Source organism: Adiantum capillus-veneris, chromosome 13 (genome assembly GCF_014529385.1).
Source record: "Adiantum capillus-veneris isolate H3 chromosome 13, ASM1452938v2, whole genome shotgun sequence".
NCBI classification, from domain to species: Eukaryota; Viridiplantae; Streptophyta; class Polypodiopsida; order Polypodiales; family Pteridaceae; genus Adiantum; species Adiantum capillus-veneris.
The window spans coordinates 65,835,457-65,847,022 of NC_140943.1; the positions used below are offsets into that span (position 1 = coordinate 65,835,457).

At 44.9% G+C, this 11,566-nt stretch overlaps 1 protein-coding gene across 1 annotated transcript; it reads left to right on the forward strand.

Moving 5' to 3' along the window:
• Positions 1-615: 615 nt before the first annotated feature.
• On the forward strand, positions 616-10,986 carry LOC147444170 (proteasome subunit beta type-6-like). Its single transcript, XM_086526881.1, has 5 exons — positions 616-804; positions 877-943; positions 10,148-10,221; positions 10,476-10,550; positions 10,655-10,986. Exons 1-5 carry the CDS (start codon positions 775-777, stop codon positions 10,673-10,675), a joined length of 267 nt encoding a protein of 88 aa, XP_086383007.1. The 5' UTR covers positions 616-774; the 3' UTR covers positions 10,676-10,986.
• Positions 10,987-11,566: the final 580 nt, after the last annotated feature.

The window sequence follows — 11,566 nt, forward strand, 5'->3', positions numbered from 1 at the left end:
ACTTACAACTCACATGACTAAGTTGCATGGGGTCTTAAATGACCTTGGGTGGTGGGATCAATGGAGGGGGTTGAAGGGGGGGAATCTCGAGGGCAACGAATGGCAATCAAAAAGTTAACGTTGAATGCATGGATGAGATTGGAACTCGAGCGGTCCCTGTGAGAGGCTCATGCCTATCCACACACACGTGTGCATTTGGTTGTCCAAATGGAAAAAACAAAAAACATATAAGCTAAACAAAAATACTAAAAAGTAAATTGGAACCTAAAAAGTAAATGCAGACACATCTAACGATTGAGCGGATTTTTTATTTTCATGTCTCACTTCGCATCGATACCAACACTCGCACTTCCTTCACTATCTCGTGTTACTTAGTCCTGAGGACTTACAACCCCAATAAAGGCGGAGCCAAGCACAAGAAGTTTTGGACAAATTCTCACAATAATTCCCACATTGTGACTTACCTCAACATCACGAGCTTATGTGAGGGGAGGCACTACATACCTAGCTAGGTACGATTGGGGGCAGGGCACCGCCGGCCCGGTGGGGGTGCCGGTGGTCCCTTGCCCCCAATTGTACCTAGCTAGGTATGCGGTGCCTCTCGAGCAGAAGCTCATGATGTTATTCATTGTATCTGGAAAAGACTCCGTTTTACTACATGAGAAAATTTCTAAATCTTCCATCGCTAATATCAGTGATAGTATGACACCACCTGTTATTTCATAGGCAGGGAAAAAAGAACAACGAAGTCCGAGCAGACGTTACGCGACAGCTATGGAGTTGCAAGCTGCCCACTCTATGGGAGTAAGAAGCCACCCCTTTTCTTTCTTATTTTGGGCTCCCTCGCCATCTGTTTTTGATTTTTATTCCTTGCAGACCACCATCATGGCCGTCCAATACGACAAAGGGGTCATTATGGGAGCAGATTCACGCACTAGCACTGGTAAAAATCAAGGCTCATTTATTCTTTACAAGTTTATACTCACTGTAGTTAACTGCTCACCAGAGATGCATACACATCCTTGTTAACATGCTAGAGAAGTGCCTTTCTATGCTTAAATTATCAACATGTTTGGATCACCTGCCCATAAGAAATGCATATGCATTTTTGCGAGCTGAATACTGTCTTAGCAGCAAGTTTGGCTTACTTCAAGGTAGCTTGCAGGGGTTGCGCACGCGCACGCGCACACACATTCTCTCTCTCTCTCTCTCTCTCTCTCTCTCTCTCTCTCTCTCTCTCTCCTTTTTCTGTTTCTCTTGCGCTTAGTTTCTCTCTATGTTACTAATTTGGCTATTTCTGTACAGTCCTAGGAAATGAACAAATCTATTTAAATGCGCCCACATTTGAGCTGTTAGTTAAGGGAATATTTTGGATGCGTGTTAGGGGAATGACATAGAGCATTGCAAACAAAAATACTCCTTGAGGCATCCTAGAATATTTACTCCTTATGCGTAGGGAATATTGGCTAGGCCCTTTTGGAATGGAAACTTCTGTTGTATCACATTGGACAGGTGACTCAGAGCATCTAGAGGGAGTATTTGACCATCCGGAACGAGCATTCTAGAATGGGGGGGAATGAGCATCGCTAAGAATTTGTAGTGTAAGTCGTAAGTAACAGACAAACTTAGGAGCATTTTTCGTGCTCCCGCTCCCATTACCCACTTTGTGACACACATGGATAGGAATGTGTCATGGTCTAAATAGATTTTGGTCTAGGTAAGTATTGCATGCTAAGGATTAGTACATGAATGAAGATGGGTTCTCAATAAGCTTGTCAGAAAAGTAGTTGGTGTATTAAAAAGCAAGTTGCTTTATGGGAAAGCAGGTGCTTTTCTACGAAGAAGTTTAGGTAAGCATTGGATGTGTGCATGAGATCGCATCTGTAAGGTGCAGCGGAAGTGAATGTTGATATTGCTCAAGATGTGTGCTCCGAACTGTGCTCAAGGGTTCCTTTTACTTATGGAAGGGAGATCCTTCCCTTCCTTTTATAGAGAGAGTGCAATGATCAAAGCAAAGTGAATGCTAAATAAGGTGCTGAGAGAGAGAGAGAGAGAGAGAGAGAGAGAGGAGAATATGACACTAGACTGTTCTCAAACCCTCCTCCAAGGGCCCCCCCTCTCTAAGGCGAGAGAGGTCTATGCTATAGATTGCACAAATTTGATACAATGGTCTAGGTGCAATGGACTCGCCGACAATGACGACGACGACGAGGACGGGCTGAAAACTGAAATTTGGAAAACGTTGATTTGCTGTTGGATACTGACACAATGTCGGCGAGGATGACGATGGCAACGACTCGACGACGATGCGCTGAAAACGTAGATGCTGAAATCTGAAATCAGCGGGCTGAAACTGAAAACGCTGGTTGATCCGACGATACGGTGAGGATCTGCTGCCGATAGGCAAGATGTGTGAAGCTAAGGGTTGGATCTGCAATGGCTAAGGGCTGAATACTGAAAACGTTGGGCTGTGTGGCTGGATCGGGCTGCCGATGACTAAAAACGCTAGGGGGAAGCTGCAACTCAAAAAAGCTGGCTGATCTAGAACTCCAAAACGCTAGCTGATCTGGATGGCTGAAAACGCTAAGGCTTTTCGCCCCTTGCTGAGAAGGTGCACTGCAAGTTGCCTGAGCTTCTTCTGCTGTCTCTTGTGCCTGTAGTGATCGCCCTCCCTCTGCTTATATACCTGCACAAGGTTGGGTCGAGCAGTCTCCCCAACAGCCCCACGACCTTGGAAAAATGACATAATAATTTAATAAATAAATAAAATGCTCGGAATTGACTGTCCCAAACTGTTATGGAATTTGGGTGTACTGCTTGGTCAATGCATATACTGGGTGGTACTGGGTTGTGCAATTAGAGGATATGCAACTACTTTAAGTGCCTGGACATGCACGACCTGCGTACAGGCTCACAAAGGTGCCAGAACACTTCCTAGGCTAACCTGAACCCTATACCTGAGATAGCTTGTCCACATGCACATAGGGTTAGATGTGCATGTGACATCCCCTCCTTTTTAAAGTGAGGTATTGATATCGAGCTACATGGCTTCCTTGTAGGCTGCTGACAGCTCTGGATAATCTCTGCAAAATTCTTCATGGACCCACACTGCCTCGTGGGTTCGTTCATCCTTGAACTTCAAAAAGTACTGTCGCACTTACTTCTTTGAACCATGGCGAAACCGATGCAACAAGACTTGCTCCGGTTCCATGATTTATGCTTCATCTATGATTTTTGGTTCTTCTTCTTCGGAAATGTCCTTTGGAGGTGTACCCTGAAACACTTTCAACCAAGAAACATGAAAAACGTTGTGCATTGACCATGAGTTAGGCAATTGCAATTTCATAGAAACCCCATTGATCTTTTTAATGACAGGAAATGGACCATACATTCTGAAAGACAACTTAGGATACTTCTTTCCGACTTGCTTATGACGTTGCTTCATGATTCTCAAATAGACCCGATCCCCTTCTTTGATAGTAACATCCTGATGATGCTTCTTAGCCTATCCGTGAGTAAGACTTGTGAGCCTTGCTTAGCCGAAGCTTTACACGCTCAGAAATCTCATCTAACGACTGACTTTCAACATTGGCATCTCATACGGAGTCCTACCAATGGAAGAGGAATAAGTCATTCAAAATTGCTTGGACCAATGGGAGATAGAGCTCCCAATGAGACTGTTGATCATGCACATATGACTTCAAAACATCAAAACCCAACTGATTGTAAATTTCTGTTTGACCATCTCACTGTGGATGAAAAATTTAACTTTGTGCCAAAATTCTCAAAGAAAGCTCGCCAAAAATTTGACGTAGACGTAACATCACTATTTGAAAGGATTAACTTTGGCAAATCACATATGGGGTACCAATGCTTAATGAACAACCGAGCTACATCTTGTGCAGTGACAGTGGTCTTAGAACGAATCAACATGCAAAATTTGCTAAAACGGTTCCATGACTTCCGCTTCATGTATGATTTCATGATTCCGCTTCATGTATGATTTCACGACTTCCGCTTCATGTATGATTTCACGACTTGCTCCGGTTCCATGACTTCCGCTTCATGTATGATTTCTGGTTGTTTGTATCGGCATGCAACAAGGTTTCCATTGCAACTAGGGCCAGTTTGGGGTGCCACAGGGTCATTTTGGCATGGCTGGTTTTTCTGGACAGCAGCCAGATATCGCACCTCGGACGCAAAATGTGAATGGCCAAGATGTGCCGATCATGCCTACTAGAGTGCCCATGTTGCAGACCATTCCGTATGACAACTTGGGGGCACTAGAGAAGCCGAAGGCTTACAAAGAAGGTGGTGCAGCGGTAAAGTTCAGTACCTTCAGTGGTTTCGAGGATAAGACAAAGGCCCTCACTTTCCTCAGCAGTTTGATACAGCTTATGCGGGGGGAATTTTACAGAGGCCTCGAAGGTCAGGAAAGCTGTCACTTTCTTAAAGGACAATGCGCTTACATGGTGGATGACATTGTTAATGTAAGGACAGGCACCTGCCACTTGGGTTTACTTCAAGAAAATGTTTGCATCTGCTTGGCTGTCAAATGAATTTGAAGCCGACGTCATGACAGATTGGCACCAGCTTACTTCAGCTTCGTGCAAGAGCTTGCTAGAGTACAATAGGAGGTTTTGTAAAGCGTTACTCTCAGTGACCTCCTACAGATTTGTGCCATTGACAGAGCAGATAGAGAAGTATTGTTGTGGGCTGCCTAAAGGGCTTCGCGATTACTGTACAAAGAACAGAGTGGCTACCCTTACTCAGCTTATGGAAGTTGCGAACACTAGTCTTGCCTTGTTGAAAGGAGAGGACAGTGGATTTCCGAGCAGTGACAAAGGAGGGCAGCAAAAGAAAAATTCAGCGAAGAAGCCCTTTGTGAAAACGGCTCCTGATGCGTCACAGGGGTCAGAAAAGGCCACCAAAGACAAGGATTCAGCTGGGACTTCTGGAGCGCAGGCAAAGAAACAGAAAAGGAAGCCTTTTGTGCGTAAGTCGCTCGAGGAAAAGAAGGTCCTAATGGCTGAGAACAAATGCTTTATATGTGAGCAACCTGGTCACTTTTCTATCAATTGTCCACAAAGGAAAAGACCAGCTGACTCACACGATAAAGAAGACCAGAAAGGCAAGAAGCCTAAACCCACGGCACGTTTAGTGCCAGACATGGTGGGTGACAGGCCCAGCACAGATGCCAGTGAGTTATGCAGGGCATGGGGTAAAGTTAGAGATCAGACGGCACTCATCTTCTTTGATCCACGTGCCAAAGCCAACTTTATCTCACCAGAGTTAGCTATGAAGCTGGGCATCAGAGCTGAAGAGATGGGGTACACAGCAGAGGCAGGGTTGGCATGTCCTGGCCACTCAGAGTGTGTTACTCCCATCATTGGAAAACTGCGTCTGCATATTCAGTTGTATGTGGACACTGAAGAGTTTTACATCATGCCGCTGGAAGGTTGTGATGCCTTGTTGGGGATCCGGTGGATGTTCTGAGTGCATGGAGTCTTGGATGCCTACAACAAAAAGATCATTGTACAGCATAGGGGCAAAACTCACATCTTGGATGTAAAGCTTAAAGGAGAGTCAGTCCCTATTGTATCTGCTTCTGCTATCACTTCTGTAATAAAGAATCATCTTTCTATGTACTTGATTTTTGCACGTGATGTCTCAGATAGTGATCAGTCAAATTTATTTGTGTTAGATAAAGAAAGGTTAGCATTTTTGCAAAAGTTTAGTGATTGTTTTTCTGATTCATTACCGTCGCAATTGCCGCCAGAGAGACCTGAGGACCATCGGATAGATTTGGTACCAGGGTGTAGCCCACCAAATAGACCTCCCTACATGGTTAGTGCGGCGCAGCAGAAAGAGATTATGGGCCAGGTTGAGGAGTTATTAGATAGGTTCCCCCGTCGCACTTAGCAAGTTGGTGGATACTAGGAAGTGAACTCAATAAAGGCCTAAAGTCAAGGTGTAACTATCAACAGAAAAGTATCCGACATTTGGGCCACATTGCATTTTTGGATGCGGTCCCAATGAGGATAGATGGTCAGAAGACCAGTGGGAGCCCAACAAAAGCATCTCCTAAAATTTAGGGAACTGCTATTTTGGGCCTAGAAATGTGTTCACATCATTACCTCCGCGGTATGACTAGGGGAACATTTTACAACTCTGCCGCGAAGTCAACTGGGCAACCGGTCAGGATATTTTTAAGCGGTGAACCTGAAACGGGAAAATGCTTGTAAATGCGTCAAGTGTCACATTTTTGTGCACTTTCCAATGCAAGGAGGAGTTGGCGCTAAATTTAGAGAAGGGAGGCTCATTTGCAAGTCTCTATCACAGGTTAAGAGCTATGGAGTGCTTCCTTTCCCTCTTATGTACTATGCGGTGCCCGGAGTGATGCCCTACTCGCTACACACTGCTCTCTCTTTCCCCTATGAGCAGTATGTTATGCCCCACTAGTGGGCTTTTCATTTGACTAATGTACAATTATGTGGGTTCATCGCAATTGCCGAGGCAAGAGCCTCTTGCACAGGTATTGGATTAGCTAGCGGATAATCCCTCGCAGGTACAGGTGAATTCAGAGAGGTTTCACGCCAAAAATCTCGTCCGATTCAAAGGGCAAGTAGCCCTACAGGTGCGGGAGCTCGAGGTCTTGCTACAGATGTGACCGGCACGCAAAACGGAGCCCAAAACAGGGAATTACAGCCTGCTGTGTATTTTTGCAGGTTTAGGGTTTCGGCCCTAAACGGACCCTAATACCCTTAGGAGGTTCGGGGACGCAAGGGGACCGCTGTACAGGTGAACTGGCACATTTTCGGGGCAGAAAACAGAGAATTCAGCGTGCTGCAGATTCTCACCAGGTTTTGCAAAGTGTCCGTATGCGTCGGGAAAGTTACCTATTGCGTGGGGATACTGACTGTGAAGCGTCCTAGTACAGTTTATGTTGCCGAAATCGGGCCAGAACAGGTGTTTCTCGGCCTAGGTTGTGCGGGGCAGCTTGTAGGAGAACACGGGTTTTATTCCCTCTGTTAAAGAATAAAGAAATACCGAAAGGGGCGCCAATTTGGGGGCCTACAGGTTGTCGCGTCTGCTCGGAGCATTCTAGCTCCCGAGCCGTGTGTGTACTTAGGTGTTAATCCTCGTTACAGGTTACCTTTGCAAAGTACTCTGTGTGTGTCTAAAGTAAAGAATTTCGGGTGAAAGCCAACGTCCACCGCCCTACGGGCCGGTTTCAATTCTCCTAGGGGACTTCAATGCCCAAACGGGCAACTCAGGCAGTCTTCTACGACACTTCAGATGAGATGCTTAGAGAGTTGGATGTGGGTGAGTTGGGGCTTGACAGACGCTTACATGACAGAGAGCATACAGAGTATGGGAGATATCTCATGGAGATGACGACTACACATGGGTTAGCCATACCTAATGGCTTATAGCGATTTCTTGGAGCAGTCGATTTCACATGCTTGCGACACAGACATGGGGCCAATACAGTGGACTATGTTATGACACAGCCGAGCTTTGTCCCTTGCATTCAGGATTTCACAGTGGGAGCCAGGCCAGTGGGCGTAGTAGTGGATGATGCTCTCTTGACACTATCCGTTTCATTTTAGTATAGTACAACCCAGACATTAGGAGGCAAGTCACACACCTATTATACATTTACACCAGAGACTGATTCCATTTATACAGAGGAGATTTGGTTTCGTCTATGGGAAGGCACAGCTGGTACCTCTCAGTGGTGGAATGCACCACTCTACTGACTGAGACACTGTATGGTGCTGCATCAGTGGCATACCCACACACTCAGCCGGGCAGGAGACGACATTCTGGTAGTTGGTATGATGAGGAGTGTAGAGAGATGAGAGCCCAGCTTCATAGGGATCTTCTTTTAGGAGCCATCGCTACAGACAATCTCGGATTGCTTCCCGACACCTTGTGCGATGGAAGAAGCAAGCTTACTTGGCTCAGATGGAGCGAGAATTATATCATATGTTCTTGAGTAGGGACTCGGGAGAGGCATGGCGACTCTTTCATGAGCACTCCCCTCCCCCTGTGATTACTTCACCTGATGTGTGGGGCCAATATGCAACATTGTTATATACAGTTTGTGGACAGGAACCCCTTCTAGACCCTACAGAGCCATGCCCAGCTACGAACACCTTCTTTACCACTAGGATGGTGCAATGGCCATTGACAGGATGAGGACCGGGAGGGCATATGATCATGACGGTCTAGTAGCGGAGCACTTTATACATGCTAGGGATATGTTGATGGAGGTCCTTGCAATGTTGTTCAATCGTGCCATGTGTTAGGGGTTACCTGAGACTTGGAGGTTGTCTACTATTGTGCCTATCTTCAAGGCAGGTGATCCTACAGAGCCTGGCAACTACCGCACTACTATGGTTGGACACACGTTGGCACGATTGTATGCATCCATTCTTGCGCAGCACTTGAGTGATTGGGCAGAGGGTGAGGGTGTACGAGCAAAGGGTCAAGCTGGGTTCAAGAGGGGTTTCTCCACTCTTGATCATATTCTGACACTCAGAGCCATCATTGAGGAGGGCAGGTCACATGGGAGACGGATTTATTGTAGCTTTGTGGATTTCCGCAAAGCATTTGACATGGTACCGAGAGCTCGATTGATGCGCAGACTACAGGAGATGGGGGTGCCCATAGAGTTGATTTGGGGGATTACGGCTTTGTACAAAGCAGTGATGGGACATGTACGCACTCCGGAGGGGGTATTTGATTTAATTCATTCTACTTTTGGGGTGAAACAGGGCTGCCCATTGTCTCGTACCCTATTTGGTATGTATGTTGATGAGGTGTCTGATTACATTGACAGAGAGGGTGATAGAGGTGCCCAGCTGGCAGGGACGTGGATCCCATTGTTGTTATATGCTGATGATATTGTGTTGATATCTGACTCACCAGAGGGTATGCAGCGACATTTGGATGCACTACACAGTTTTGCAGAGGATAGTGGATTGTGTGTAAACCTTGGTAAAACCAAGGTTATGGTGTTTAACACCACACCACAGTGGATCAAGAGATCAGCACCTACTTACACATATGGTTATGAGATTGTGGAGTATACAGATGCATACACTTACCTGGGGGTAGTTTTTACTGGGCCGAGATTTTCTTTGAGAAGAGCAGCAGAGACTAGACGGCGGACTAGAGCTTATGCAGCTTTGGGAGGATTGGAGAGGATTAGTTCGCAGGTTCAGTTCCAAGAACCTAGGACAAAGTTATGGCTCTTTGATACTTTGGTTGCCTCTACTATGCTATATGGGGTGCAAGTATATGCTAGGTTGGCCGTAGAGTCCTCTAGACAATTAGCTCTACAAGGGGATACATCATGCTGGTATGCACACATGACATCATGGTTTCAAACACATGGCTTCACCATGATTACAGATTACAGATTTCCTTACACTAGATATTGGACACCCAGAGGAGCAGCCACCATTGCAGAGCCCTGCCCACACTCATACTACCACTACTGGCATTCTCATAGACCAAGCATTGGTGCTAGGGAGATCTAGACGACCGCGATTGAGGAGAGGAGCTACACAGTATCGACGAAGACTACAGCAGAGGATTCGAGCCATACTTTCTCGACGTACAAAGTGCAAATGAGGATGGATCTCTACCATATCTCCCCCCCCCCCCCCCCCCCCCCTTCTCTCATTGGACTACACATTGTACTGGGCTTTTGTATTAGCTGGCACATCCATACAGTCCCAGTTTGTAGTAGTTGTATTTTTGTTTGAGTTCTTTTTAATTCCGGACATGGTATCAAATTCACTATGTTGTAACAGCTTGGTCTCATAGGTCATTTTGGCCTTTTGAAGACGTTAATATATCATTTCATTTCATTTTCATTTTCTCTCTCCACATTCTTTGGATGTTTGTAAAAAGAGTGAATATAGTCATTGTGTTTTTGCTTTACTGATTAGAAGTATCTGGCAGTCTTTTCTTGAAGCAGGTTTAATTGTGGGTGGGTGGGATAAATACATTCCACTTGGTGGCACATTTTTGAAACTTCCATTTGCTACAGGGGGTCTTTTTCTTTGATTTGAGGCTTACATGAGAATTGCAACTTACAATTAATTAACATTTGCTCGTTCTTATTTTTAAGGTTCTGGTTCTAGCTACCTTTATGGATTTTTAGATCAGGCTTGGAGAGAGGGCATGACCAAGGATGAAGCGGAGGCAAGTGGTCACAATTCTGAGTTCATTTTGAATTGTAATAGGGATGGGAAAATAGGATGCCGCACAAACGTGGTGTGTGCATATGAGCATTTGGTTTTAACTATTTTTGCAAATGCTTGGATCATTGTAACTGACTATTCAATATTTCTAGAGGCTATTTATTGTGCAGTAAGTCTCTGCTTGGCTCTCGTCTTGACATCTAAAGGGGTTGTAGATTTTGATTTTGCTTAGATATTTGTTTTGACCTGGTGCAGGCTCTTGTTGTAAAGGCAGTATCGCTGGCCATGGCCCGTGATAGCGGAAGTGGTGGTGTAGTGAGGACAGTTGTGGTATGGGTTTTCAACTACATGATTTCTGCATATCCTTTTCTTGAGCTGCGGAAGGTGTGGATTGAGGTTGATCTTTTGAATTTTATTTTTTTTAACTTGTGCAGATAAATGAGGAAGGTGTGTAGAGAAACTTTTTTGCTGGCGATAAACTACCATGCTGGTATGAGGAGATTCCTCCACAGAACAGCCTACTGGATGTGAACACAGAAGTTGAACCAATGAGAATTTAGCAAGCAAAGAAATTAAAAAGAGATACCCGTGAACTTACCAAGTGGAGGTACAACCAAGGTTCTGTCTCTGACAATTGGTGTCAGATGATTATTTTGAGCTCTCTTGTAGAAAAACCTGCCTCGCTTTTATTGGAAGAGGTGTTGAACAAGACTTTTAACTGTTGTGGAGCTTGACTGATCTGAAAATGCATTACTTTTCAAGCGTTTATGCAGTCGTTGGGTATATTGAAAGAATTCAATTAAGGAAATGTCACACACTTAGATCATATGTACAAATACGAAATGTTGTGTCACTTTGTGCGTATGGGCAGAAAGCAGGAAAAAGGATTCTATGTTTTTGTTCTGGCTCTGTTTGTGTTGTGGTTTTGGTGATCGAGGTCGACGAAGTTTCAATTAATATGTACACCAAATGAGGTGCCAAAGTGGTGATTTGGTTCATGTGTATGTCAAAAATGAAGTTATGTGGATCAATTTTGAAGTCGAGGTAGAAGGTTGTGAGAGCAGGGCCAAGGTTTTGGGGTAAATGAAGTTATGTGGATCAATTTTGAAGTCGAGGTAGAAGGTTGTGAGAGCAGGGCCAAGGTTTTGGGATCCGATCGAACCCAATAATGGTCATTTTAATGTACTTTTTGAAGGATTTGGAGTAAGCAATATCACCTAGTGACTTAGCACTCTCAAGCTTTTTCTTGCCTATCAAACTTGTATGTGTCCAGGCTTGGTCATGTGTTAGTTGCATTTTGTCACCAAGTTGAGGATTAATGGTTCTTGTGCTTTCTTGTCTTTTTG

Excerpts from the sequence above, each read along its gene's own strand:
- LOC147444170 (XM_086526881.1), top strand. The coding sequence starts at position 775 with ATGGAGTTGCAAGCTGCCCACTCTATGGGA. Across the intron at positions 944-10,147 it reads AGATTCACGCACTAGCACTG|GTTCTGGTTCTAGCTACCTT; the intron begins GTAAAAATCAAG and ends CTTATTTTTAAG. Across the intron at positions 10,222-10,475 it reads TGACCAAGGATGAAGCGGAG|GCTCTTGTTGTAAAGGCAGT; the intron begins GCAAGTGGTCAC and ends GACCTGGTGCAG.